Below are 25855 nucleotides of genomic sequence, written 5' to 3'. Positions count from 1 at the left end.
GGGGGCGTGAGAGCAAGACCAAAACTGACCATTCACTGCCCTTTGGACCGAATGCCGGGGATTTTTACAGCTCTGCAGCTCCCACAGAGATCTTCTTTTAAACTTTCTTTTTTTCTGAATACATAATGACTACTTTCAGGATGGAATTGTTTATCCTGTATATCAAAAAAGTGTTTCAGACGACGAGGATGACCAACTGCAGCTTTAATCTCACACTTCAGCGTACAGTTATTGTGGGATGCGGCCCCAGTCTGGCAGAAATGCTTGGCTGTGATTCTTGCTCCATATTTTGCTCTATTTCGGCCGTGTCTCTGTAGCCGACTGCATGAAAACCGATTTCTGCTCCGAGCTTGATCGAGCTTGGAACAGAATTTAATATAAAGAAGTTACTTTATAGAAGCTTTTTCTAATCCACATCCTTCTAAATTCATCACTAAAGTCTGAAACGGCAGACGTTGAACATTTCCTCAGGAGAAATCGACTTAGCTGTTTAGAAGCGGACCAAAAACAGTCTTCTGTGTATTGCATACGTTTTCCCCCAGACCAGTTTGTATTCCCATTACCTACCCACACTGCCATTTTGTCCATTCTAGTTTATGTTTTACATCCTTTTACACTGCTAATCAGTTTATATAGTGATTAAAAGGTAGCATTTTTGGTGTAATTTAAAGTATAACTCACCCCACAATCAACTTCTTTTGCAAATAATCTGGGCCTAAGGGTGCTACCTTAATGCTACTGTGCATTGGATAAAGTAGCACCGTTGTTTAGTTGTCTTAAAGCTGCCTTAGTGCTGCCCTGTTAGGGTTGAACAGTGGTAATTGCAGTTGAATTGTCCTATTGGTTCAAAAGTTGCATGCTTTTGTCAGCATAGCCCCGCTTTGGGTGGGAAAGCTTGGCCTCAGATTTAAAAGGTCATCTTGGTCTAGACCAGCTCTTGTTTGGGAACCCTGTCCACAGGTTTGCCGGCACCATAGAACATTGCAGCTGAGGTGTGAAAGGATTTTTGAATGAATTCCCTGGCTTTTGTCTGAGTGATTGCACCCGTTACAGGCCTACTGTACGTCCTGTCTGCTGTTTGTTGTGACAGGCTTGTGACGCGGGTCCACAGATGAAACTGAGCCCCAGCCTCAGTGTCAACAACCCCCCTCCTCCTCTTCCTCCAGCTGTCTGCACAGGGCATTCCTGGCTCCTCCTGTGCTCGCAGCACAGCTTAATCTCTACCTTTTTTAATAAACAGTATTAAAACTGACCTATTTTCACAAACACGCAATCCAGCACCTTAACACGCACAGGGATGGGCTCGCAGAGGCAACCAAACAGCTTGCAGACGGTTGTAAGGTTTCATGCCATAAAGGGCAATAAATCCAATAAAGATGGGATACTAATTCCACAATGGGCTCCTTCTCTGTCCAGTGCCCCGTTTCAGAAAGCTGGGTTAGTGGATATTCAGAGTGATTTCTGGAGTAAATCCCTGCATACCCTGGCTTTTCTGTTTCAGAAAGCTCAGAAGCCTTTACCCTGAGTCAGATTAGGACAACACATTTCTCTGTGAAACAACCCTGCTGCCAAGCAGAGTTGTTTGTGCAAACTCTGAGTTTTTCCTTGTTTTTAGCTGAGATCTGCACAAGGAAGTGTCATCAAAGGTGTGTCCTTTTCTGGAGGAGCCTGTATGCTGGAGCTCAAATACTCCATAGGAATCTTTGTCGGGAGAGGCTGATCAGACCATAATAAAATGTCTTATCATTTCTGCATTCATATATTTTCAAGCGTTACCGTTTTTCACCGCTGTCAATGATTTATCTTAATATTCTCAGCTGCGCATCGCTTCTCTAACACGAGTTGACACTCTCAGTTCTGAACCATTTCTTTGTGCTGCTCTTTAATAAAGAAGGAAACGCAGAAAATATTTCAGAGGCAGCTGTATGTCATTAATGTTACTGTTCCATAGCCAGAGACAAAAAAGAATAATAAAATAACTACACAGAATGAAAGCAATTTATTCTATATCAAATTTTAAGACTTCCATCTCTAATTTTCCATTCATATAACTCCCCCCCCCCCCCCCCCCCCCAACACCATCAAGGCTGCGGCACATTTCTTCACTTAAATAACGCCACCTTTACTTCAACTGAAAAGTTGAGGTTGGCACAAATTCTACACCTAGAAGAAAATCAGAAGGAAATCAGTGTCAACAGGGATGGGTAAAGCCAAATGCTGGCAGAAAGATGAATGAACATATCAGTTATTTCAATAACTCTCACCATCCCGTCATTAATTGCAAATGTTGATTATAGATAATTAATACTTTAGTTGATTAATCAGGCAAATTCCAGTTAAAAGTTCCTTATGTTTAACCATACACTGTATTTTCATGCTTCATCTGAATTTGCTGCCATGTCCTTTTTTATGCCTGTTGAGTTGCAGCTATAGACACATAAATAATCAGGGCTTAATGAGTGCAGTGTGAGAAAATGGCTTTAATTCTGTCAAATAACATTCATATCACTCATGCATTGACTTTTTCAGCCATTCTCCGCAGCTAACTCGCCTTTCTCTGCAGCAACACATTTGTTTTCTTTTTAGCTTCATTCCGATTACTTTTGCCCATGTAAAAGAAAAAATATGTGATGAATTTGCCTCTGTTGCTCCGTCTTGTCAGCCCCCCCACCCTGTGTTTTAGCCAGCTGATCGGCAGTAACGGCAACAGATGGGGCGCAGCGGTGGGAAACTCAGGCCCTGTGCCTGGTGTGTCATTAAACCACAACGGTACTATGAGGGCAAAGTGTTTTAGTCCTTCATTTAAAACGGTGGCGTTTTTTTAAATCTCTGTATACTTGGATGGCAAGAACAAGCTGATCCGTACCCATAAAACCTGCTCTAAGGTGATCACAGAACAAGTTGGGAAAAAGCATCTTTAAATGGTAGAACCAGAAACGGCTGAATCAGCAGATTAGTGCCTTTTTAGGGAGGAGTCAGGACACACAGCTGAACCGATACATTTAAACACACGTGCACCCACGTTCAGTTATTAGAGCCTTGTCCTTGTGTGACGGAGGCAGATGGATGAACTCTTAGTTCAGTTAAATGCAGCCTGGATAAAAATGCTGAGCTTCAGAGAGGAAACGGTTGTTGTTTAAAGTTGAGAGAATTTGCAGCTCAGGCTATGTCAATCATGCCCAGTTCAACCGAGATTCACATTTGGCTAAATTAAAGAAAAGATTCAAGACGAACATCAATCAGTGACAAAGCTTTACTTGACTAAACTGTCAGGAAATGTCTTTTCTGGTCCACTTTTTTTTTTTTACTTGTCCCCGTCTTTCTGCACAAGCAACTAAGGAAATCATGGGATGACTTTATGAGCAACATCTGCCCCTTTTCAGCAAATGGAAAGGCAAGCTGGACTTGCTCTGCCTGTTTCCCTCAAGTTCAGCCTCTCTGCTTTCAGCACATGAACCACAGCCTCTTTCCTCTTCCAGTTTCCAGACACCCTAAAGTGCTTCCAGCTGGGCTTTTCTTTTTTTTTTTGCTTTTTTTTTGCTTTTGGAAAATTGCCCGGTTGATATTTTTGGAGTTATGCTTGCTCATTAAGCACCATAATGCATAACTGTTGTTTTAGGATTAAGTACTGAAGCGCCACAGTGGGTGAGTTGGTGGTTTATTTGCTGGCAACTTGTTCTCCTCACTTCCTGTTTTTTTTTTTTTCAGTCTCACACTCATCCCACTGAGAGCCCTAGACCATAAATGGTCTTTCCTTTTTGATTTCCTAGGCTGTTCGCTGCACAAATAACAGCACGGGTCAGATCAGTGTTTGATGGAGCTGAGCATCATTTTACATGTCTTAAAGATCGTCTCCTCTCCTCTGTCTCTGCAGGGCGTTAAAGTTTAAGAGCACTTGGCCACATCGCCCGGGGGTGACCATCCAGCACTAAACATACCAACCCACGAAGGGGATGAAGCCGGATGGAGCTGCTATGGAGGCCCAGGAGCCCGGTGAAGCTGCTGCAGTAGCGGAGCCCTCGGCTCAGGAAACCGTGGCGGAGGAAGCCCAACCGCGACCCGACGCAGCACCCGGGGCCGCTCAGAAGGCCAATGGCAATCCTAAAGCAGCGGATCCCAAGCTCCCAAAAATCCCCAAAACGGCTGGAAGTAAAGTCCAATCGACAGCCTCCTCTGGTGTGGCTGGATCCAACTCGCGGGCAGGAACTGCTTCACACCGCGCGGGGAAGGACGTTAAATCCTCCTCCGCCGGGCCTGCAGGGAAGAAAGCAGGAGGAGCTCCATCAAAAGCCCCCGCTGCTGAAGCTGCAGCTAAAAGACCCGTAGGCGTCGCGGCGGTTTCATCCACAGCTAAGAACCAAACGAGAGCGCTTGACAAGAGGCCCGTCGGACCCTCCAGGGCTACCCCTTCACAAGATGCAGCCGTGCCCAAAGGGACCAAACAGAGGCCACCCAGTGGCACAGCTAAGAGGCCAGCAGCGGACGCCGCTAACGGAGCTAGACCAAAAACCACAAGTGAGTCTTCTACAGATATGTGACCCAAAGTCAAAGCTTTGTGATCCCATCTTTGCTTCATTGCCTTTTTTGCGTTTTCTGTGCAGCTGCTCCTAACAGACCGGTCAGTGCAGCCGCTCCAAAACTCAACCCATCCACGGTAGCAAAACCTGCAGCCACATCCAAAGCAACCAGGTACGGCTCCTACTTTCTAACAGGCAGACGTGCCGAAAACCTTCAGGCCTAATGGCACACGGTGTATGTGTGTCTACAGAACGGGTTTTAAGATGCTTGTAGCCATTTATGCCGTAGCTCCTCCTTTGAGGATTTGAATGTTCACATCCCAAACTCTATGAACGCTGTGATGGCCGTCTGCTGGGATGTTTGGATCATTACTGAGTCAGACTCTCTAAGTGCATGAGTCCCACAGGCAGGAATGACCTCAGACAGAGGGCCTTAACACTGCATGTGAAACCGAAGAACCAATGCTTTGTCCCAAATAACCCCCCCACCCCCCTGGCAGAAACCAGACCTAGCTCCCCAGGGCAGGGAGCTGTTGGATCATAACGCCTATCATCGTGGGCCGGTGGTCGGGATGGAATGCTGTAGTGGAACAGGAGCCGTCCATCCGGCTCGTCTTGGATTCCCTACGAGTGTAAATCTTTTGGGAGACGTTTTGCTGTTCTTTTGTGCAGCAAGTTGTTTTTAGGAAGCCACAGAAAAAAGTACAAGCACCCTTTTAGCCCAGTGCTAGCCAGAAATAGTTTTATTTTGGTTGATTGCAGCTGCATGTTTGGCCTCATTAAGGCGGGTCATTTAGTTGCATTGTAAATGTAATTTATGTTGTACTAATGCCTCTCCACAGGATGTAACGTTCTGTCCGGAGACTTGATTAAATCCTGTCCCACTTGTCTCCCCTATAAGGGCTTCTGGGTAATGTTCCAGGCTGCATGCAGTATTATCTGGGGCAGCACAGGGTCTCTTGACTCTCAGCTACCTTCTAGCCATAGCTTTCTTAGAAATGCTCATTGTGTGCCTCTACACACACCGCATCTTAGGTCTGTACTATATAAAGTAGAGGACTGTGTGAGGAGTACCAAAAGGATCTGTTTAGACTAGAGGCCTTGATGGACAACTGATGAAATGTTCTGGCTAAGCTGTTCTGTCACTAAAACATCCTCAACTTTCCTCAGAAGTGAGCCATGGGTCTCTTACCTGATGTCGGACACAAACTAAAGGAGACATTTGCTGATCTGCTGATTATTGCAGGACTGTTTAAGTTGCTGTGTCTTGGACTGGGGTGAAGCTTTAATGGACCTGTGCTCCAATCTGCCTCGTAGGGCAAACTTACTGCAACTAGCGAGCCCAGAAAATAGGATGGCTCCCTCCCCCGGACCTGAGATGACTAAGTGACGAACAGGACGAGTGGGTTCTGCTTTGCTTTGCTCTCCCCCACCTCCTCCTGGGCGCTTGGCCAGGCTCTCCAAGTATATGAAACGTGTGATAAACATTTACTCTGGTGCTCAGGTTCGGCATCATTAATTATTTTTTTTTTTTTTTTTTTTATGGTGAACGCAGCAAAGCCCTGGTGTTTCTCGTCTGTCCTCCATTTTCTCTGAAACTGTACTTTGCCCCTGACGAACTGTGCTAGAGTTCTGCGCTAGAACCGTCCGCTGGGATCTGTCCCAGTGACGGCGCTTTTGTCGAGTCACCGCTCTGTGCCTGGCGGCTGCTGGGCTGCAGGGCTTCCTCTGAGCTCTGCGCTGAGCTGATTTAGGCCTTCAGTCTTTGTCCAGGAGATGACGGATCGCCCACATCCAGAATGTGTGCTGCTCTCAGGACCCAGTCAGTCTGCTGGTTTTGGCTGCTTCCCCCTCACACTGCAATATCTAAAGTGCGCACTGAAGCACGGAGAACAGATTTGTCAAAAAGCAAAGAATTTGTATGTTTACGGCTTTCTGATAGTTTAATAGTTGGGTAAAGTCTGCCTGCTGGAACATGATTCCCCCTGGGTTTAAATCTTTTCTATCTGAGGGTTATTATTGCCTCCCAGTGTGTAGAAACCGTAGCAGTCACAGGCAAATGCTTTGCAGGCTTTAAAATCCTCCTCCTGGCTTTAACAATTGGCAAAGCAAATGTTGCAGTTGGTGTGTTTCGTAAACAATGGTGTTATTTCATCTGTTGTAAACATGCATAGCCTGACAGTTCAACCCCCCCTGTTGTTTAGTCATTAAAATTACATAGATGACTGTGCAGGGCCTATCATCTTGCTTTTTTTTGCTGTGGTTTGTATTGATCTGAACCGTCTGTTGGCAGGAAATGTAATCTGTAGCAATACACAAACAGAGGCAGCAGCCAACACCCACCGGCAGCGTGTGGACAGCAGGCATCGGTGCCTCTCTGCCAGCGCTCGGATTAAGGCTTCATGAATCACGTCTCTTCTAGAAACGATAAAATGGAGCTGGATGACTGTCTTTGGTGACGTTTCCAGTGCTTCTCCCAGGGTAAACGGAGGTGACGGGATATAAATGTAAAAATCCTTTGTTGATGGAGGGTGCTGAGCGTTTCTGGTTGGCGAGTTGGGCGGTGCTGTGTGATGGTTTATCTCCACCTTAAATACAAATAAGGATTGCTGACGACTTGGATTATTACTGTGCTCTAATTTAAGGACAAATCTCCAGACACCCATGGCAAAGGACATTTTTAAAACCTTTTATATTATTTTCATGCAGCTGGCGCCACACCTGACCATGGACCCACAGTTGATACGCCCGTTCTGACCATGTGCCTGTAATATTTGAAGTGGCCCCTTGCTTGTGCCACAGTAGAGCCTCACCCTGCTGCTCCATGTCGTCGTTAGTTTTCCAGAGTTTGTAAATTACCAGAAGGTTAATTTAACCAAGCTGAGGCGCTAAGCTGATGGTCGTCGTCCCACCTGCCAGACTGCTTTCAACACTGACCCTGTTGAAAACCAGGTAGCCTGAAACAAAATCTGAGGCCTGGCTGAACAGCTCAACCCGAGAATTGGGCGTGGATGCCATTGAATCGAGTGCAAATGGAGATGAGAAGCTAGAGGAATGTTGCTGTCGTTGTTAAAAAAAACTGTAAAAGAGAGCATTCCTGACATTAAAGACTTTGAATTTGTTCTGGTTGTGCCACAGACTGTATTGAGCATCACCTGTGGCCTGTGAAGACTTGCTGCACTTTGCAGTAGGTGTCCTGATCTCCTCAGCCACAGCTCAGATCTCTCCATTTGCTCATGACCCCTCAGTCTTTGTTCCCCGTTCTGCTCTTTTTGACAGCTTTAAGCCGTCGCCTTGTCCTCGCTACAAAGGATCCAGTGGTTGTCGGCCATTAGAAACCTGCAGGGTCTCCAAATGACGCAATTCCTAGTCGACTATTTAACTTATTAAACCCGTCTGGCCTGATTATGGGCCACACAGAGCCACGCCTATTTTATCAGCCGTTAAAATTGGGTCAGAAATGGTAACTTTTTTTTTCTTTCCTAAATACCTCTGTGGAGGAGGCTTTAATGTTTATAAAACAAGTCCCTATTTTTTTCACAAATGCTTTTGGTTTTACAGCATTTTAAACACACAAAATGCCATTTTTAACTATCAAACATTGCAGACAGAGGAGTGAACAGATCATTCAAGGAGTTTCTTAAACAGATATGAGTCAGGATTTCTCTTCATTTTATTGATTTTATGCTGTGCACAATTTTACATGTTGATGAAATGCAGGCTAAATCTTAATACCAAAGGCTTTTCCATGTACAGGAGTCCTAAAATGGAAATCAGCACTTGTATTTGACCCTCCTTCTTTTTCTAAGGTGAAAGACACATTTGGAACAGTTTTGGCACGTTTGGATAAACTGTGCCAAAATCAGCACTCCGCCTCTCACACTGCCTACTAAAAGCTTTGTGAAACAAATATGCTTCAGCTGATTCAGTCCAGATTTGCTGCAGCTATTGTCAAGATGTGGATATAAAAAGTCTGAGGCTTCTCCTATATTTTCTTAAGGCTTTTCATGTAATTCTGCAGTGTTTTATATAGAAAAATATTTAGACAAGGCTAAGAAAATGATTTTTCCTTAGTTTAATCACTGATAAATCAGAATAGACATTTCTAATGGTGGTTTCACTTGGAAAATTGTCATTTTTTTATTTTTTTTTTTTTATTTTTATATTTTTTATTTAGAAAGACAGATATCCATCACATTTAGTAATTTTGGCTTTACCCATTTAAGATTGTATCTGAGGATATAAACATAAAGTCCAAGTGATTTTATCCATGTTGCCTTCCTGGTATTTTTACAGAATTTCACTAACTTAGTTATAAACAATAACAAAAATGAACAGAATCGAACAATAATGGGAATTACACCACCTCAAGTAATGATAAGTACAAAGACATAAGGGGGTAAGACACATATTTCACAAGAACAATCAAGTGAAGTCTGATCTAATTGGTTTTACATACTCAGTCCATTTGGTCCAGATCTTATAAAATGTTCCTAGTTCAATTTGGAGGGAAAAAGAGATCTTTTCCATAACATATATCTGGAAAACAATTTCAATCCATTCGTTGATAGTGGGTGGATCTGGTTTCAGCCATTTCCTTGTGATGGCCTTCTTACTGGCTGCCAGTAGTATAGCCAGCAGTTTTTTGTCTTTAGTGGTCCATGTGTCCATTTGTAAGTTGCCCAGATACGTTTCACATTTGAATGGAATGCTTACATTGAATATATTTTCAATATGTTTGTGGAACTCTTCCCAATATGGTTTTATGACCTGACAGTCCCAAAACACATGGAAGTGGTCGGCTCCTTTAGACCCACAGAGTCTCCAGCAGGCATCCCCGTTGTTTTTATATCGTCTCTGAATGGGTGTAACAAAAAATCGTACGATGTTTTTCCAGCAGAACTCCCGCCATGTGTTTGATCTGGTCGAGACCCACTGCAATTGACATATTTCCTCCCAGCCTTCTTGTGAGATTATAATCTTCATTTCTTTTTCCCATTTCTTCTTTATGTATTCTGTATTCCCATGTTTAGACAACTGTATGGCATTATATAATTTGGAGATAATTCTGCTATCTGATCTGGGTTTAATTAGCGACAAAAATACCCCCATGAAACTTGACTCACTTTTTCTCAATACCTCTTTAAAATTCCTATTAAAGTAATGTCTCACCTGCAGGTACCTAAAGAAATCATCTTTTCCCAATCCATGATTTTTCTTTAAGGTTTCAAAACTTTGAAATATCCCTTTGTGGACAAATGAATGATAGGAAGTTAGTCCTTTTGAGATCCATAATTTGAATCTGTTATCAATTTTATTTGGTGCAAAATCTGAGTCATAAGCACACCACCTCATGATTTTAGACGTATCTCCTACTCCGCAAGTTTTAGCCAATTCCTGCCAAGACATGAAAAAGCTACCTGTGATGGAGTTCTCTGGGATCTGCTGTTCTTCCCGTAATTTATAATCACTAAGTAGGGCTGTTATGGGGATTCCTTTTATTGTCGTGCCTTCTATTTCCTTCCAGGCTGCGGTGTATGATGGTGAACAGAGGCAGACTAAGGGTCTCAGCTGGGCTGCATGATAGTAATCCTTTAAACAGGGAAGACCCATTCCACCCTTTTCTTTTTTTAGTTGCAAAGTTCTAAACTTAATTCTGGCCTTTTTACCCTGCCACAAATACCTCGCTATTAATCTATCCCATTCTAAGAACTGTTTAGGTGGGATTTTGACTGGTAGACATTGAAATAAGTAAAGCAGCTGTGGAAGAATGTTCATCCTGATGGATTCTATGCGGGAGTTTAAACTTAAAAAAGGAATAACATTCCATCTATGTAAGTCAGATTTAATTTTCAAATTTAGTGGGCCATAATTTATATCAAACAGTTTTGAGAGATCCCTCGGTAGTGTAACACCTAAATATTTGATAGACGCAGCTTCCCAATTCCAGTTGTACATAGTTTTAATTGATGACGGTGGATCGTAGTTAAATGTTAGTACTTGAGTTTTATCTATATTAATTTTGTAACCAGAGATGAAACTAAACTCCTCGAGCAACTTCATCAGTTTTGGGATTGTCTGTGTGGGCTGTGTTATATTTATCAGTAAATCGTCAGCGAACAAGGACAGTTTTTGCTCCCCAGTTGTCATTGTAACCCCCGTTATATCCGGTCTCTGCCTGATCAGTTGGCTCATAGGCTCAATAAACAAGGCAAAGAGAAGCGGCGACGCACAACACCCCTGTCTCGTTCCCCTTTCCAAAGTAAATGAATTTGTCAAATCTCCATTAATTTTAATTCTGGCCGTTGGTTTAGTATATAACGATTTAAATGTGTCAATTATCATTGTATGGAATCCAAATTTTGAGAGCACTTTATATAAAAAAGACCACCTCACCGAGTCGAATGCTTTCTCTGCATCTAAACTTAATAACAACGTCTCTAGTTTTCGTTGTGTGACTTCACTCATAATGTGTAATGTTTTCCTAATGTTATCTTGGGTCTGTCTTTGTTTAACAAAGCCAGTCTGGTCTTTATGTATTAAAGCTGGTAATATACCTTCTATTCTTTTTGATAAGATGGAGGTGAAAAGTTTATAATCATTGTTCAGAAGGCTTACAGGACGATAACTCCCGCATTCCAATTTGTCTTTCCCTTCCTTCGGTATGATTGAAATCACTGCCTCTCGCCATGAGGGGGGGATATTTTTATTTTCTAAAACCCAGTTAAACGTTTTCTCTAATGTTGGAATTAATTGGTCTTGCATAATTTTGTACCATTCTGTAGTGAATCCATCTGTCCCTGGAGACTTTCCCTTTTTGGTTCTTTTGATTGCAGATTGAATTTCCTCCTTTGTAATTTTGGATGTTAATTTCTTATTTTGTTCATCCGTGATCGTTGGGAGATTAATTTTTTCCAGATAGGCATCAATCTGGTTGTCGTTGCTTGTCTGTGGTTGGGTGTATAATGTTTTATAGTATTTTTGAAAGCAGTTTTTGATCTCATCTGGATTTGTTTCTATTTCTTTTGTTGCATTATTTCTTATTTTGTGTATAGTTCTGTTGGCTTGTTGTTTTCTTAACCTATATGAAAGAAGTCTCAGGGATTTTTCACTTGCCTCATAATATTGCTGTTTTATAAAGGTAAGTTTTTTTTGGATTTCCTGGGTATTTATTTCTTCCATTTCTTTTTTTAGTTTTATAATGTTATGTTTGGTTTTGTCATCTTTGGGAGACTTTGCATGTTCTCTCTGTAATCTTTTCACTTCCTCTTCTAATCTCTGAAGTTTTTTTTCTCTGATTCTCTTCTCATATGAGGTTATGGATATAATTTTACCTCTAATCACTGCTTTTAATGCATCCCAGATTATAGGAGGAGTCACATCCTCATTATCGTTATTTTCTAAATATAAGATAATTTCACATTTTAGTTTATCTTTAATTTCCGGTTTGTTCAAAATGTTTGAATTCAGTCTCCACAAAGTGGACCTTCTCTTATTATTCAGATGGATTGAGATATATATGGGCCCATGATCTGAGAGAGTATTAGGTCCTATTTCACAGCTGTCAACCCTTAAAAGATCTCCCTTGAACATAAAGAAGTAATCTATGCGGGAGTAGACGTTGTGAGCATGTGAGTAATGTGAATAATCTCGGCTATTTGGGTTTCTTTCTCTCCAGACGTCCACAAGCCCCACCTCACTCATCCAGATATTTAATCTTTTGCTAATGTTTTTTGCGTCTGGTTTCCTGTTTGATGAATCGATTTCTGGGTTTAATCGGACATTAAAATCTCCACCACATATCAAAATCCCTTGGCTTTTTGTTGTCATTATATCGACTATTTGTTTATAAAGAGACCAATCACTTCCAGGAGGGATATACACATTAAGAAGAGTTGTCACAGTTCCTTCTATTTTTCCTGTAACCATTACAAATCTTCCTTCATTATCGTTGTATTCTGAAATGTGCTCATAATTAACCGCTTTGGATATGAGGGTCGCCACCCCTCTCCGCCTCCCTGATCCATGTGAAGAGAAGTAAACATGTTTAAATCCTCGTTTATTTAGTTTAACGTGTTCTGAGTCATTGAGGTGTGTCTCTTGCAAAAAAGCAACTTGTATTTTATCTTTCTTTAATTTTGATAAGATTCTTTCCCTCTTAACTGGATTGAGTACTCCATTTATATTAAATGATGCTATTTTCAAAGATCCGTTTTGCATCTATGTGATTCCCCCCTTCATCTCACTCAGATCTCCGGTGTATTTTCCCCTCCCCGCGAGAACCAGCAGGGAACTAACAATTAACACAATACACATAAAACTGAACACAAAATTTCCGTGTAACTTCCTAGGTAGGGGTCTATTAACCTGACCCTGTTGATTCCCCACAAGGGGTTCGAAGGGAAAATCCCCCCTCCTCGGACAGGAGGGAGGGGCCCTTACCTGCCACAGTCGCGTGTCGGGAAGAACATAAAAAGTCCCGATCAAACCGAAGTATTCTATAATTAATTTCTACCACTAGATGCAGATTTGGTTGTAGAAGTTTCACAATTCCTCCCGCCGTCTTTGGTCCGGGGAAGATCCGCTAGTTTCCGGAGGGGGCCGCAGGTGTTCTTCTGAAGGCTCGCAGCTTCTCCTTGTAGCCGGGACCCCGGCCGGCTTTGAGCACGCCTTTCGTCGCTCGTCGGTCCACTCTCGTCCAGGACAGTTGCTGCACCTTCTCCATGAGCGTCTCCGGAGGTTTGATGGTTGACACGGCAAAGCCTCGTCTCTGCAGATCCTCTGATGCCTCCTCTACCGTATCGTAGGTTTTGGTTCCTTCTTCGTATCTAACGCGCAGCTTCGCGGGGAAGAGTGTCTGGAAGTGGATGTTATTTTCCTTCAATACTTTGCGGATCTCTGTATATTCTCTTCGTCTTTTAAGTATGAGAGGTGGATAGTCGTGGTCCAGGTTTATGGGATTTTCTTGCCATATAAACCCCTTCATCTGCCAGGCTTTGCGGAGTATCATCTCTTTGGTTCTGAAGCTCAAGAACTTGATTATGATAGAGCGCGGTGGCGCGTCGGCTGGTGGCTGCGGTCCCACTGACCGATGAGCTTGTTCAATGTGGAGTTCAGGAGTGTCTTCATTTAACTCAAGACCTTGACGGAGTAGGGTTTCGACAAATGAGATCATGGTCGATTCTTTCTCGGATCCCTCCGGTACCCCATACATCCTTATGTTCTCACGTCTGGATCGACTCTCCAGGTCCGTCACTTTGTTTTCCAGCTTAGCGTGTAGCTTTAGCATAGCTGTGATGACCTCCTCCGTGTTTTGGATCCTTTCTTCTGCCTTCTCCATACGTCCCTCCACCTCCTCCATCCTTGTGTTTATCTTGGTGATTTCTTCTTTTATCGTCTCGAATTGTTCTTTATTTTCTTGGCGAAACCCTTTAAGTTCTCGCAGGATTAGCTCAGTGTCGGCCATTTTTAGACGTTGATCCTCGTGGCTTGTTAGCTTCGACCCGTTAGCTGCTAGTTGTTGCTGACAGTTCCTGATTTCAGTCGGCGTTTATGTCTCAAAATAGTGGTATGGTCTTGTCCCCTTTCTAAGTCATTATATTGGTATATTTACTTGGGTTCTATGGGGGGAATTTCTTTAATTGCTCCGGTTCGATCAGGAGCTCGCTCTCTATGCGGCCATTGTGGTGATCCGGAAGTCAGCATCGGAAAATTGTCATTTAATGCCTTAGTGTCACACACAAACTACATTTTTGTTGTATGGAGCACAGATAAGGCTAAACTAAAGCCAATTCTCTCCAAGCAGCACTTTCAGAAAGTAATCCACTCATTTGTTCCCACTCTGCTGGATTACTGACATGCACTTTCTGTAGGGGTCAGTGCTTCGTCCATCACTTGTCTCCACTGGCTGCAAGATGCCGCAGCTCGTCTTTCTGCTGCCACTGCGGGGGTTTGAGCACATCTCTGCACAACACTCTGGTCCTGTTCCGGATCTTTGAACTGCTTATCCATATAAAGTTGGATTCTAGTTTAAACTCCCCTAAAGTTCATATTTTCTTTTAACTTGTACTAGACTTGCAAACGTTTACTTTGTCATCCAATGAGATGCCAGGAAATTTTCTAAAGTTTATGATCCAAGGCGGAAATGAAAAGCACCACATTCCCCAAGAACCAAGGTGGAAGCATTTGCTGTGTGAGAAGTGGTCCCCTGAGGCGTGTCCAGTCTTTTTCAGTTTACTCTGGTTAACGTCCCACACTTTGGAGAAGGTGGGAAGGATTTTAACTGTTTCAGAGTAAACCAGGGGTGTCCAAAGTGCGGGCTGGTAGATGCTCCCACATCTCAAAGGGTACACCAGTACAGTACAGTGGCACAAAAAAGGAAAAAAACCTACAGAGGGAGATTCCTACTGACTAATTGGCTTCTTAAACGGACAATTTAAGTATCGGCCTTTTTAATCAACCATGTTTTTGACCTTTATTTTGATCCTGTAGTAAACGAGACCAAAACCGTCCAATGGGCTCAATAAGTAGAGTTGGTAGCAGCCAAACATTTTGGATGACTGAATACAGCAGCGGCTGACCAAAGTGAATTACAGACGTACGAATGTTGATCCCTGACCGCACCGTTTAAAACTTTACACGTCCATTTTCAAATCGATAACGTTGTCCCTCTACTGGCTTCGCCTTCATTTATGGATTGGAGTGATGCGTTCAGGTGCCCGTGAAGGTGAGCTGCAGGATTCTGGTTCTGTTTGGAGTAGATGCAGGGCTGAGGGATCCAGACCAACATCTAGATTATTACAGTGATCAAACCCAGATGTAATGAAGACATGAATCACTTTCCAGATTTTTCACTGGTAAATATGGCTTCACCATCACACACCGACGCTCCTGCCAACAATAAGTGGTGTGCCTGCTACACAAAGGTTACTTGAGATGATTAGGACATAGAAATAAACTATAATGTTGAGGTGCAGCCCTTGGTTTGATCTGTCTGATCGAGCAACATGTGCAGAAATAAGATGCAGAAGAAGCGATCCTCCTGGAGTTAAACTGCATATTTCTGCAGGAAGGAGGAAATGCACCAACCTGGCCTCCCAGGAGAGAGTAGTTCAGTTCAGGGAGGTGTGATGAAACGGTCCATAGAGACTACCGATGCTAAAGAAGCCTCGTCACTGGTTATAAAGAGTAACTCCACCCTCACGTCAATATAAATACTTGGTTTTCGTCCATGCTGCATCGCTTTAGTTTGAGCTGACTTTTACTTTTTTATTGTCAGTTCAGGTTTTCCTTGGAGGGCACTCAAGTATGGAAAACATCAGTGAATGCACTTCCTTTGAAGCTTCATTCTTTGTTTCATTGTTTTGCTGCCATTTATGTGGCTGTATGCCGAGGTCAGCTCTGTGTCACACTGGCTTTGAACGCTTTGGCCCAAACGGGTCCAGCTCCACGGTCTAATGGGAGCCAATTAGAAAATGCTGCCGCTCTGACTTCATGTCTGTACAGTGGCCGTCTGACTTTGCTTGCAGGAACAAATGGTCATTGTAATGGCTGATTGTAATGTGGGAGTGGCATCTGTTTGCAGGCACGCTGCCCCACTAAAAGCCATCAAAGGCAGAGTTTTGTCCCCGCTTACGCCTGCTTTAACTGCATCAGCGGCCAGAGTCGAAGGAAGCATAATGCAGATTATTGACATTAATTTGATCAGTCGGTTACTGAAGGCAAGTTGGTGTATTTAGTTGGAAACGGATGTTTTGGAAGTTACTTCCAGGGCTGTGGCTTCCCATTGATGATATAAGGTGAGAGGTTTTCTGCAAACCTTTTTTCTGTCTTTGTTCTAATGCAGAAAGAGACCCGGCTAGACGCTCGCTGATCAAATGGTCCTTGGTTTGCATCCGTTGGTCAACTTTAAGTCTTACATTAGATTTTTACTGTGGGTGGATGCTTCACATCTTTAAGGCCTGACAAATAATAAAAAAAAGTCAAGCACATTGACTTATAAAGTACAGTAGGGTTTCCACTAACAATTTAAAAAAAATTGTCAATCCATTTTTTTTTTATTTAATTGGTTATTTTAGATTGGATCAACTTGATTGTTCAGAAGAAATTTGCCTTACAAACAGCTGAAAATAATTTTCCACCAAAAAGCTATTTGATCTGTATGTTTATCTGGAGAAATGAGTATTTAAAAAGAGATGTGTGAAAACCTCTGTGCTGTTAAACTATATTTGAGACGGTCTGATCCTTTCAGCTGCTACTTTTTCCAGCCCCCATTGTTGCAGCTTGCATGACGAAGTTGACGGGTTCTGTGGCTTCTTTCAGGCCGGCTGCAGGTCCCCCAACATCTCGAACAACATCCACGCTGTCCAAGGCCGCTGCAGCAGCAAAGCCGTCCACCGCTGCTCCTGCCAAGGTTGCTTCTTCAAGAGCCGCTGCGCCTCCATCTGCTGGCCGGGCCGCAGTAGCACAGCCCAACAAAAACACGGCTGCTGCTAAGAAAGGTGAGGAGGTCACCCTAAGTGGAGCACTTTCTGTTTCTGAGTGGGTGTGTTTAAAAAAAGTAATAACTGCTTTGGATTAATACGCTAGGGGAGCAAAGATGTCAATAAATAAGTCAGTAAATGGATATGATTAAGAATACTGGAAATGAATCAAGTATTTGTCAATTTAAAACAATGTGGATAAAATTTGAAATATTCATCAGATTAAATGTATTTATTTTGATAAATTTTGACCTGTGTTGTAACAAATCCCTAATTTGTCAACACTCGATCAGTGGGCGGAGCTTAAAGTGCTCTATACATAGTGATTGGTCTACAGTGATCCTGTAGTTCAGGTTGATCAATCACTAGAAATATGAAATTATTTAATAATGTTGCTACATGTAATAAATTAAATGCATGCTTTCTGATTTCAGTAGTTTAACCATTTAAATGGTTGTATACATTTCTATATTTCATGTATTTGCAGATCTTATGATTCTCTATAAATTCTCTGTCTTTTTGGAGCAGATGTTAGCAGACCACCTCCTGCTGCCGCTGCCAAGAAACCCTTTACAGCAACAGCGCCGCCTGTGGCCAAAAAGAAAGAAACTTCTCGACCAGCTGCTCCAGTGAAGGTCAGCTCTCTGGCCACAGCACCAGCAGCCGCAAAGGCCGCAGATCCCAAGGCGTCTCAGGCCAAAGCTCAGCCGCCTGCAAAAACCACTCCAGCAAAGAAACCTGCAGCCGCCGCTCGCTTCCCGCTGCTAAACAGACCCCCGCTGGGCCAGACGCCGCCGCCCCCTTCTCCTGCAAGCAGACCCTCTCGCACCACCAAGCCCGCAACCCCCGCAGCAAAACGTGGACCCAAGCCCACTCAGACGGTCTCACCTTTCACAAAGAAGGCTTCCAACCCGGATCCGCCTGCTGCCGAGGCCCAGAGCACCGCCGCTCCAGTGACAGCGGCTGAATCTGTCCGGGTGGCAGCGAGCGTAGCCGAGCCTACGGTGGCCTGTGAGGAGACTGCTGCTGCTGCCTCTGCTGGAGAGGAGGTCCAAACCCATGACTCGGCCAAGCATGAAAGAGACGTGGAACCAGAAGAGGTTGGTCAGCCTGGGGAGGAAGCCCCCCCACCGTCTCAAAGCCCAATCAGAACCACTTTGCCACAGACCTCCCCTTTAAAGGAACAATTGGAATATTCTGCTGTATCACTATCCGGGGAGCAGCAGCTCTCTTCCCCAGTCCAAGGCCTCCTCACCAACTGTGGCCTCTTCTGCGGACCTGCCCCAGGAACCCGAGTCCCTGCCAGCAGATCCCACCCCCCCTACACCTGCACAACACCTCAAAGAAGAAGGCCCTGTCCTACACACAGCTCCCCCTGGGAATCTAAATGAAGAGGACGATGAGGAGGAGCGCGAGGGAAGCCAACTGGTGTCTGTGTCTGAAATGAGTGGAACCACCCAGCCCACCGAGGAGTCCCGCCCTGGGTCCGGGGGGCCGGTCGGAGGCGCCGCCTGGAAAGCTGGAGGAGGCTTGCTCTCCGAGCTGGACTCTGAGGAGGTGAGTGGGAGCCAGCAGGGGGCCTCTGAGCTGAGCGCGCCTGGCGTTCTGGAGGGCACGGAGAGCACGGACGACCTGGGAGACGGCAGCCTCAAAGGAGCCATCGACATGGAGGGAGCCTCGGCGGGGTCTCCGGACTTCGAGAAGGTTCCAGACATTCCCGCTAATGACTTTGAGGAGGACGACGACAGCGACCGGGTGTGTGACATGGAAGTAGGCTCCGAGCGCATGGACGAGCCGCGTAGGGCCCGGCACGACAACGATGTGGATGAAGATGAGGACGACGATGATGTGGAGATGGCCAGTGAAGGCGTGACGGAGAGCGGGCTGGAAAGCTATGGAAACGCAGATGAGGATGACTTTGCTGAGGATGAGAGGCTGGATAACTTGAACAGGGTGCTCCAGCCACCCCCTCCTCCACCTGTGCTGCCCTCCGCCCCGGCTGCCCAGTGGGACCAACCAAACCCGTTCGCTCATCCGTGGGCAGAACCCCTCCAGTCACACGTTCCCCTACTTCCAGAAGAAGCTGCAGCTGGAGCCTTGGCAGATCCCTTACCGGCAGACTCAGAGGCTCCGACTCTAACCCCAGCACAGGCCTGGCTAGACGTGGGATCGGCACCTTCTGCTCTTGACAGACAGGACGTTCCTCATCATTCATCTCTGCCAAACGAGCCCCAGAAGGCGGAACCTCAGAACCCAGCCTCCGTCTCAGCCCCGGGAAGCCCAGTTGAGGGAAAGATGAGCACGCCTGAGGACCGGGGTGACCAAAATCATGAAGGGAAGCTCCAACCTCACGCTTTAGAAGTATTGGCACATTCCTCACAGCCTGACCGAGCTCAGAACCCTGACATTCAAACAGAGAGAGAAGACGAGGAAGAGGAGGAGGAGGATGCTGAACCGGAGACCCTGCCTGCTGATGAAGTTCTTGGAGGCCCCCCAACAGCCCCTGCTTCCAACCCCTCCTCCTCCTCTGCAACGGAGGATGAGGCGAGTGACACAGAGGGAGAAGCTCAGCTGGAGGAATCCTCTGCTCCTCCAGCTGAAGCCTCAGTTGTCTGCAACCTGACTTTTGACACGCCCCAGCGCTGCCTGTCCACCGTGGAGGAGGGAGAGGAGGCGGAGAGCGGAGCCACGCCACTGTCGGCAGCTTCGTTGGCGTCCTACGTCTTTGACTCCGTCGCCACAGCGTCAAACTCCAACGCCCAGTCTACCGGCGAAAGCTGCATCAGGAGCCCCGGCATCTTCTCCCTGGAGGAGCTTCCCGAGGAGGCCAAGGAGCCCGGCCTCAACCAGGAGCCCCACACACAGCAATGTCCCGCTGAGCAGCCGTATATTGAGTGTGGGAAGCAGGAAGCGGAGCTAGCCGAGCGTGTGGAGACACGCGAGCGTGGATGTAAAGAAGCACCGGAGAAGCCAGAGGAAGTGCCAGATGACATCCAGCCTCAGTACTATTCTATCTGCGAAAAGACTGACGACTCTTTTGCAGGTAACGTATAGTAGCAGAGCTCCCCTTAGACTCCCCCGCTTCTCCTCTCCACCGTAGTGGTAGCTTTGTTTTCTGAAACCTCTGGGGGTGGATCTGTTCAAAGCAGAGCCTGATTGACTGAGAATCAGAGAGCAAAAAAAAAAAAAAAAAAAAATCAAGGCAGCAAAGATCTTCTGTGAGAACATTCTTTTAATGCAGATGGTGTGGCTGAAATAACTCCTGTATGTGCAATAGCTCGGTCCATCTTCCTTTAGGCGACGTGTGCCTGGGCTTTGGTGTCTTGTTTTATCTGATGCAGAAACGTGTGGCTCCGCCGCCCCGGCATGGATGTGACTCTTCTGTTTACAGTGAAAACATATCAGAACAACTGTGGAATGAATTGTGTAACGTTTCCATGTACATTTATCCATGGATGCTTTGTTTTTTTTTAAATAAGAAAAACTAAGAGCTTGTTTATTATTGTTGCAATTTGCTCACAATATATAGGTACTTTTCTTTACTGCCATATTTTTTCACTTATGATTGTACACACTTCCTTTTTCCCCTCTTACTTTTTAGTTATGACCCTCAAAGCTTTAAATAAAGATTAGATTTTTATAACCATCATGTATTCTTACTGTACGGTTATTGAAATGGGCAAAATGCACTCTAGGCATGTCGTTTGGGGCTATAAAGGTAAATAAAATAATACCACACTATTATAACATTTACACTAACCAAATCTGTAAAATTATCAACTGATTTTAATTAAAAGCATCAATTTTTCCTTTGGCTGCCAATGTCACCCATTGATTATTATAACTACTATATTGAAGCGCAGACTTTAGCAAAAAGGGAAAATACTAAATTTGGTTGTGGTTAAAAACTAGCTTGTTGCAGAGAATCTCTGTACTTTGCTAATCTTTAGAAAGCTCCGTACAAATAAGTGCTTGGTTCTGTACTGTTGTGTTCCCAAACCTGCAGGAGTCTCATGGTTAGCCAACGTTAGCTTTAAAACACCCTTACCCTGACGAGAGGGATGTATGGGGCCTTATTTTACAGCAATATTTTCTAAAAGCCACATCTGTCTTCCTTGTAAGGGACAATTCCAGTAGTGTTGTTTTCAGCCAGCTGACCAGCAGTGTGCAGCACTCTATGAACCCTGGAGCTTGAACCTGCTGGAAGGGTGGATTTCTGAGACCACGAAGCTCGGAGACCTCAGTGTAGCTTGGTGCTAGCCGGCCTCCGCCTACAGCGCCCTCCCTCACCTCTTGCAGTCATTTCAGGGTCTTGGTTGGAGTCCGTCTTGGGTCTTCACCACCCATGTTGATGCATAGCACAACTTTCTTTTAAAGCCCCCACTTGTCTAAAAAGTTCAGACTATTCACTCTTTTAGTTTTGGGATTTATGTGGTTTTTTTAGACTTGTATTTCTCTGTTGGACAAGGAAGGTCAACATGAAGAAGACTAAATGAAGGTGGCTGTGACGTTTAAAGCAGAGCGTCAGCCTTCCATCCTCTGTCGTCTGGTACATGAAGGCCGGAGGTGGGGCCCAGATTTCTTTCACATGCGCAAACTACAGTAGATTAATGGCTGGCTGCACATTAAGGATAAGCTTTGTCCACATTCAAATAGTTCTAAAATAATTTTATAGACCTAAAGGTTGAAGCGCGTGCTTAAAACTCCGTGACAGGTTTGGGTCCCAGGGTTGGTACAGACGTCTCTATGAAATAGATCAAATATTCTTTCCTGCTGAATAAATCACACTGACCCCTCCCCCCTCCTAAGGCGTCCACTCGTACACTCCTGTGGCGTTCATGTCTACTAGTTGTGACTCCCCTTTGATACTCTGAAGATGCAAACTTGACTGCGACAAAGACCTCGCCGACCTGTGAAATGTCAGAACCAGAAGAACCCTGCAGATCCATCGTGGGCTGGAGCGGACCGGGTCGTCTCAGGATCTGACGCCGTCCTGGCATGTTGAGCAGCTCAAAGAACTGGACTAGCTGTAATTTGCCTCCCTGCGGGTGTGTTGCTGCCATACCTCCTCTTGGTTTGTGTTCTACTCTGCTGCGCTGTTTGCCGGGGCTTCTGCATGTCACCGCTGCACAATCGGTTGATGGCACCTCATGCTTATGGGTCGACGCATTGAGGATCGGCCAAATAGCTCGGCTCTAAGCTGACGTACCCAGCCATGAACGCATCTGCTAAAGCCGAGCTATTCAGGCCTCCTTGTGATGCCCTGTCTGTAAACGCATGGGGGGAGCTTTTGCATGCATCAAAGATGGACTAATTAAACTCTGTTGATGAGGGGTGATTTAGTTTTATTTCCTTTTTAAAGCCTGCTGTAAGCATTTTTCTGTGAATGTTCATGTCTCACGGGGCTGATTGCATATACAGGAAGTCTGGCTTCTTTTTTTGCACCAAAGTCTTTTCTGGGTCCCATTTCTAAAATGGGAAAAAAAAAAGATTAATGGGGTTTGCACTTTTGCTCTCTGCACAAATTTCCCGACACTTCACCACCCCCAGGCACCTGACTCTGGGTCACTGTTTCTTGGCTCTCTGAACAAATAAGCTGGTTCTGTCCCTGCTGCACAGAGGGACAGCCGTCTGTCCTAAAGGAACCTGACTGCTGGTTGTTTTGGGGCCGTAGACAACCGGGGGACCTGTTGGGCTTGGCTTCACAATCCTTTCACTATCCCTCTGCTATGAAGACCACCTTTATTTTCCAACCCTTTCTGCTTCCTTATCACGTGGCTGTGGTCTGTCTATGGTGTCATGCTACAACACACGGTTCTCTGTATTACAATGTCAAAGTCGACTTATTTCAGCAATTCAGGTCAAAGTGAAACTCATCTGGGATGCTGCCACCGCCGTGTTTCACAGTGGAGATGGTGCGTTCAGGGCGACAGCTAATAGTTTCTCGGCCAGATCCTCTAATTGGCTTTAATATTGAAATTTGCTGTTTAATGTAGAGTATAACCACTCAGTTGACCGTCTCCCTTTGCTCTACTTAATGCAGCATGGTCTGGAGGCGATCAGGATGTGTAATGAAAGCCCGGGCTGCCTTGATAGCGGCCTTCAGGTCATCTGCGCCGTCAGGTCTGGTGTCTCCCAGCTTCCTGACAACTCCATAGGTTCTTTATAGGGTTCGTGTCAGGCCAGGTTGCTGGCCAATGGAGCGCTGTAACACCGTGCTCGTTGAACCAGCGTTTGGCACCCTTGGCAGAGTAGGATGGTGCCAAATCCTGTTGGATTGGCACCATCCTACTGGCTGTTCAGACCACCAGTGTCTTGAGCGATGACCCTCCTTGCGGATGGTGTCAGAGACCAGGTGCTGAACAAATGCCAACTCAGCAGTCCTGACTGTGTCGCTTGTTACGCAGCATTTGTTATGGCCTGTTATTGGTTTCAGTTAATATTACACATTTGAATGTGAATGAGCGGTTTTCGTAACCTGACCGTAGCCAGATGAATTTCGCTCCACCTAGCTCCACTCATCCATCTGGGACCTCTCCATAGGAATGGCGTTTCAGAAGGCTGGGCCTTATCAAAAATCCTTGCATATGATTGGATAAGCCACTTGTCTGTCATCTTAATGGACGTGCTATTTCAACCACTCACACCGAAGCTAACCCGTGACGCTGATGAGAGCGACGCAGGAAAAAACAAAACTTTTTTTTAAATGTGTTTGCGGCTCTAGTGGCACGCGTTTTATTGACAGTGAGCTGACAGGAAGAGGGGGGAAGACAGGCGGCAAAGCGCCGCGGGTCGGAGTCGATCCCGGGCCGACCGCGTTGAGGACTAAAGGCCTCCTAGCATGGTTCCCGCTAACCGCTCCCCCACGGGCGCGCCCCAGAAGGTAGATTGGACAACACGGAAGAAATAGCAACATCAATGTTAACGCTTGCTACCTCGATGCGAGCCGCCATTGTTGTCTGAATCAAAACAGTCTCACGTCACGGTCGCTTCTCCACTACGTCACATCTATGAAACTCTAGCCCTGCGTCCTGATTGGCTAGACAATAAAACTGGTTGGAGAAATCACTCTCTATGGGAGACGTCCCAGATAGATGTGAGTGAAGCTAGGCGGAGATGAGCGGAACGATATCAATCTGGCTAGAGTCAGGTTAAGGTTTTCGTTCTTGTTGAGCCATAAAGGAGTAAAGGGAAATGTGCCCTAGACCACTCTGTAACGGTCGATGAGTTTGACTTTTTCAAATGGATTGCTGAAATAAACGTCCCCGTTCTATTTGAACTGATTCTCTAGGAGATAACTCCCTGTAATGCTGTTTTTCTGCCTCCTGTCACTAACAGGCTTCGCTGCCATGGCACACCCGCACCGCCGCGACCACTCCTCCTATCCCAGAACCTTCTGCGACATCGTCAAGCCCGTCGGCGCCGCCGCCGCGCCGCCCAAGCTGAGCTGCGCCGATCTCCCCCCCAGGAGTCCCGGGCAGCAGGCGCTGAGCCCCCAGCTCCGCCGGCTGGAGCAGCATCACAGACAGCTGCTGGAGCTGCAGCAGCGCAGGGAGCAGCAGAGCCGGCCGCTGGAGGAGGCCGAGCAGGAGAGGAAGAGGAGGGTGGAGGAGGAGCAGAGGAGGAAGAAGGAGGAGGCCGAAGAGGAGATAAAGAGGAATAAGGCGGAGGAGGAGCGGAGGAGGACGGAGGCCGAGGTAAAGAGGAAGCAGGAGCTGCAGCAGAGGAGAGAGCTGGAGCTGCAGCTGCAGCAGCAACAGCAGGAACTGAAGCAGAGGCAGCAGATAATGCAGTGGCAGCAAGAGCTTCAGCAGTCCACTAAAGGCCAGACTGTGGTGCTGTCCCCTTCCTCCGGCCTCTGCACCATATATGAAGCCTTGGAGAGCAGCGACGAGGAGGAGGAGGCTGAAGGTGAAGGCCCCCTGGAGCAAAGCCCCAACACGGAGCGGCCACATCCTGGACCACATGCACATGAGCAGGCGTGTCTGAGCGGAGGCAAGGCCACGTCTGCTCAAGCCAACCACCGGGACTCTCCTCTGGCTCACAGAGCCGCACCTCCTCCTCCTCCGGCCTCCGCCCAGGATGGAGACGCCTCACCCCTTTGTCCTCCAGAGTCTCCGGAGCGGCCGCCGCCCCTCGACCTGGACTGGGGGAAGAAAGTGGACATAGTCCAGCAGCTGATCAATCAGACGCTGCTGCTTAACGGAGACGCTTGCTCGTCCCTCCTGCTGTTGCCAGGAGGTGCAGGGGGGACGCTGAGCCCCCTGGAGAGCAGCCTGTGGCCCAGCCTGCTGCCCCCGCTCACCCCTCCCTCTGCCACCGTCACCTCCGTCAGCAGCTACTCCCCGGAGGCCACCGGCAGCTCTCCACAGGGGGAGTGGACGGTGGTGGAGCTGGAGACTCATCACTAACGGGGGGGGGGGGGGCGCCACAGGGACAAATGTTAGCATTCCCACATGTTGCTGAAGCTTCTCAGTCCTCCAGGTCATGATCAATCCAAAAAAGGTTTAAACAATAAAACTGGACTTCTATTCTGAAGCTGAAGACGTTTCACTTCCCATCCAGGAAGCTTTCTCAATTCAGCATGTCTGGAGTAGTGAGGAGTTCTAAGCTTTATAGAGCTGATGGTGAGGCCTCATTAGAGCTTAGATTACATGTAGTAATCTAAGAGATTACATGTAGATTCACCTGGAACTGATCACCCCAACAATGGAGAGTGGTTAGGCTCATGGTTAGCCTGGCTCACTGGAGGAATGCTGTGGTCACGTGTGTGAATTGGGGTGAAACTTGGCAGGAATCAAACCTGAGTCCCTCTGATCAAAGCTGTTTTTCTTCCCCTGGCTTTACGTAAATGGC

At 46.0% G+C, this 25855-nt stretch overlaps 2 protein-coding genes across 2 annotated transcripts in view; both read left to right on the top strand.

The window, feature by feature from the left end:
- The window catches only part of si:ch211-214c7.4 (transcriptional regulatory protein AlgP), a 24875-nt gene extending 6465 nt beyond the window's left edge, over positions 1-18410 (top strand). Inside the window, exons 2-5 of the mRNA XM_012882075.3 lie at positions 3875-4515; positions 4602-4689; positions 16839-17017; positions 17528-18410. Coding sequence (XP_012737529.2) covers positions 3954-4515; positions 4602-4689; positions 16839-17017; positions 17528-18390 — 1692 coding nt within the window. The 5' untranslated portion in view covers positions 3875-3953 and the 3' untranslated portion in view covers positions 18391-18410. The remainder of the gene's footprint in view (positions 1-3874; positions 4516-4601; positions 4690-16838; positions 17018-17527) is intronic.
- LOC118563098 (neurofilament heavy polypeptide) lies at positions 18319-25855 on the top strand. The gene is made up of 2 exons (XM_036136782.1): positions 18319-20042; positions 24338-25855. Exons 1-2 carry the CDS (start codon positions 18443-18445, stop codon positions 25408-25410), a joined length of 2673 nt encoding a protein of 890 aa, XP_035992675.1. The 5' UTR covers positions 18319-18442; the 3' UTR covers positions 25411-25855.

This window comes from Fundulus heteroclitus, chromosome 5, assembly GCF_011125445.2.
Source record: "Fundulus heteroclitus isolate FHET01 chromosome 5, MU-UCD_Fhet_4.1, whole genome shotgun sequence".
NCBI classification, from domain to species: domain Eukaryota; kingdom Metazoa; phylum Chordata; class Actinopteri; order Cyprinodontiformes; family Fundulidae; genus Fundulus; species Fundulus heteroclitus.
Note: the sequence above shows the minus strand (reverse complement) of the source record. Positions and strands in the feature narration are given on the sequence as shown.

Bases quoted from the DNA above. Each gene is read 5' to 3' on its own strand.
- LOC118563098 (XM_036136782.1), top strand. From the start codon at position 18,443: ATGAGTGGAACCACCCAGCCCACCGAGGAGTCCCGCCCTGGGTCCGGG. The intron at 20,043-24,337 runs GTAACGTATAGT...TGTCACTAACAG, and splicing joins GACTGACGACTCTTTTGCAG to GCTTCGCTGCCATGGCACAC.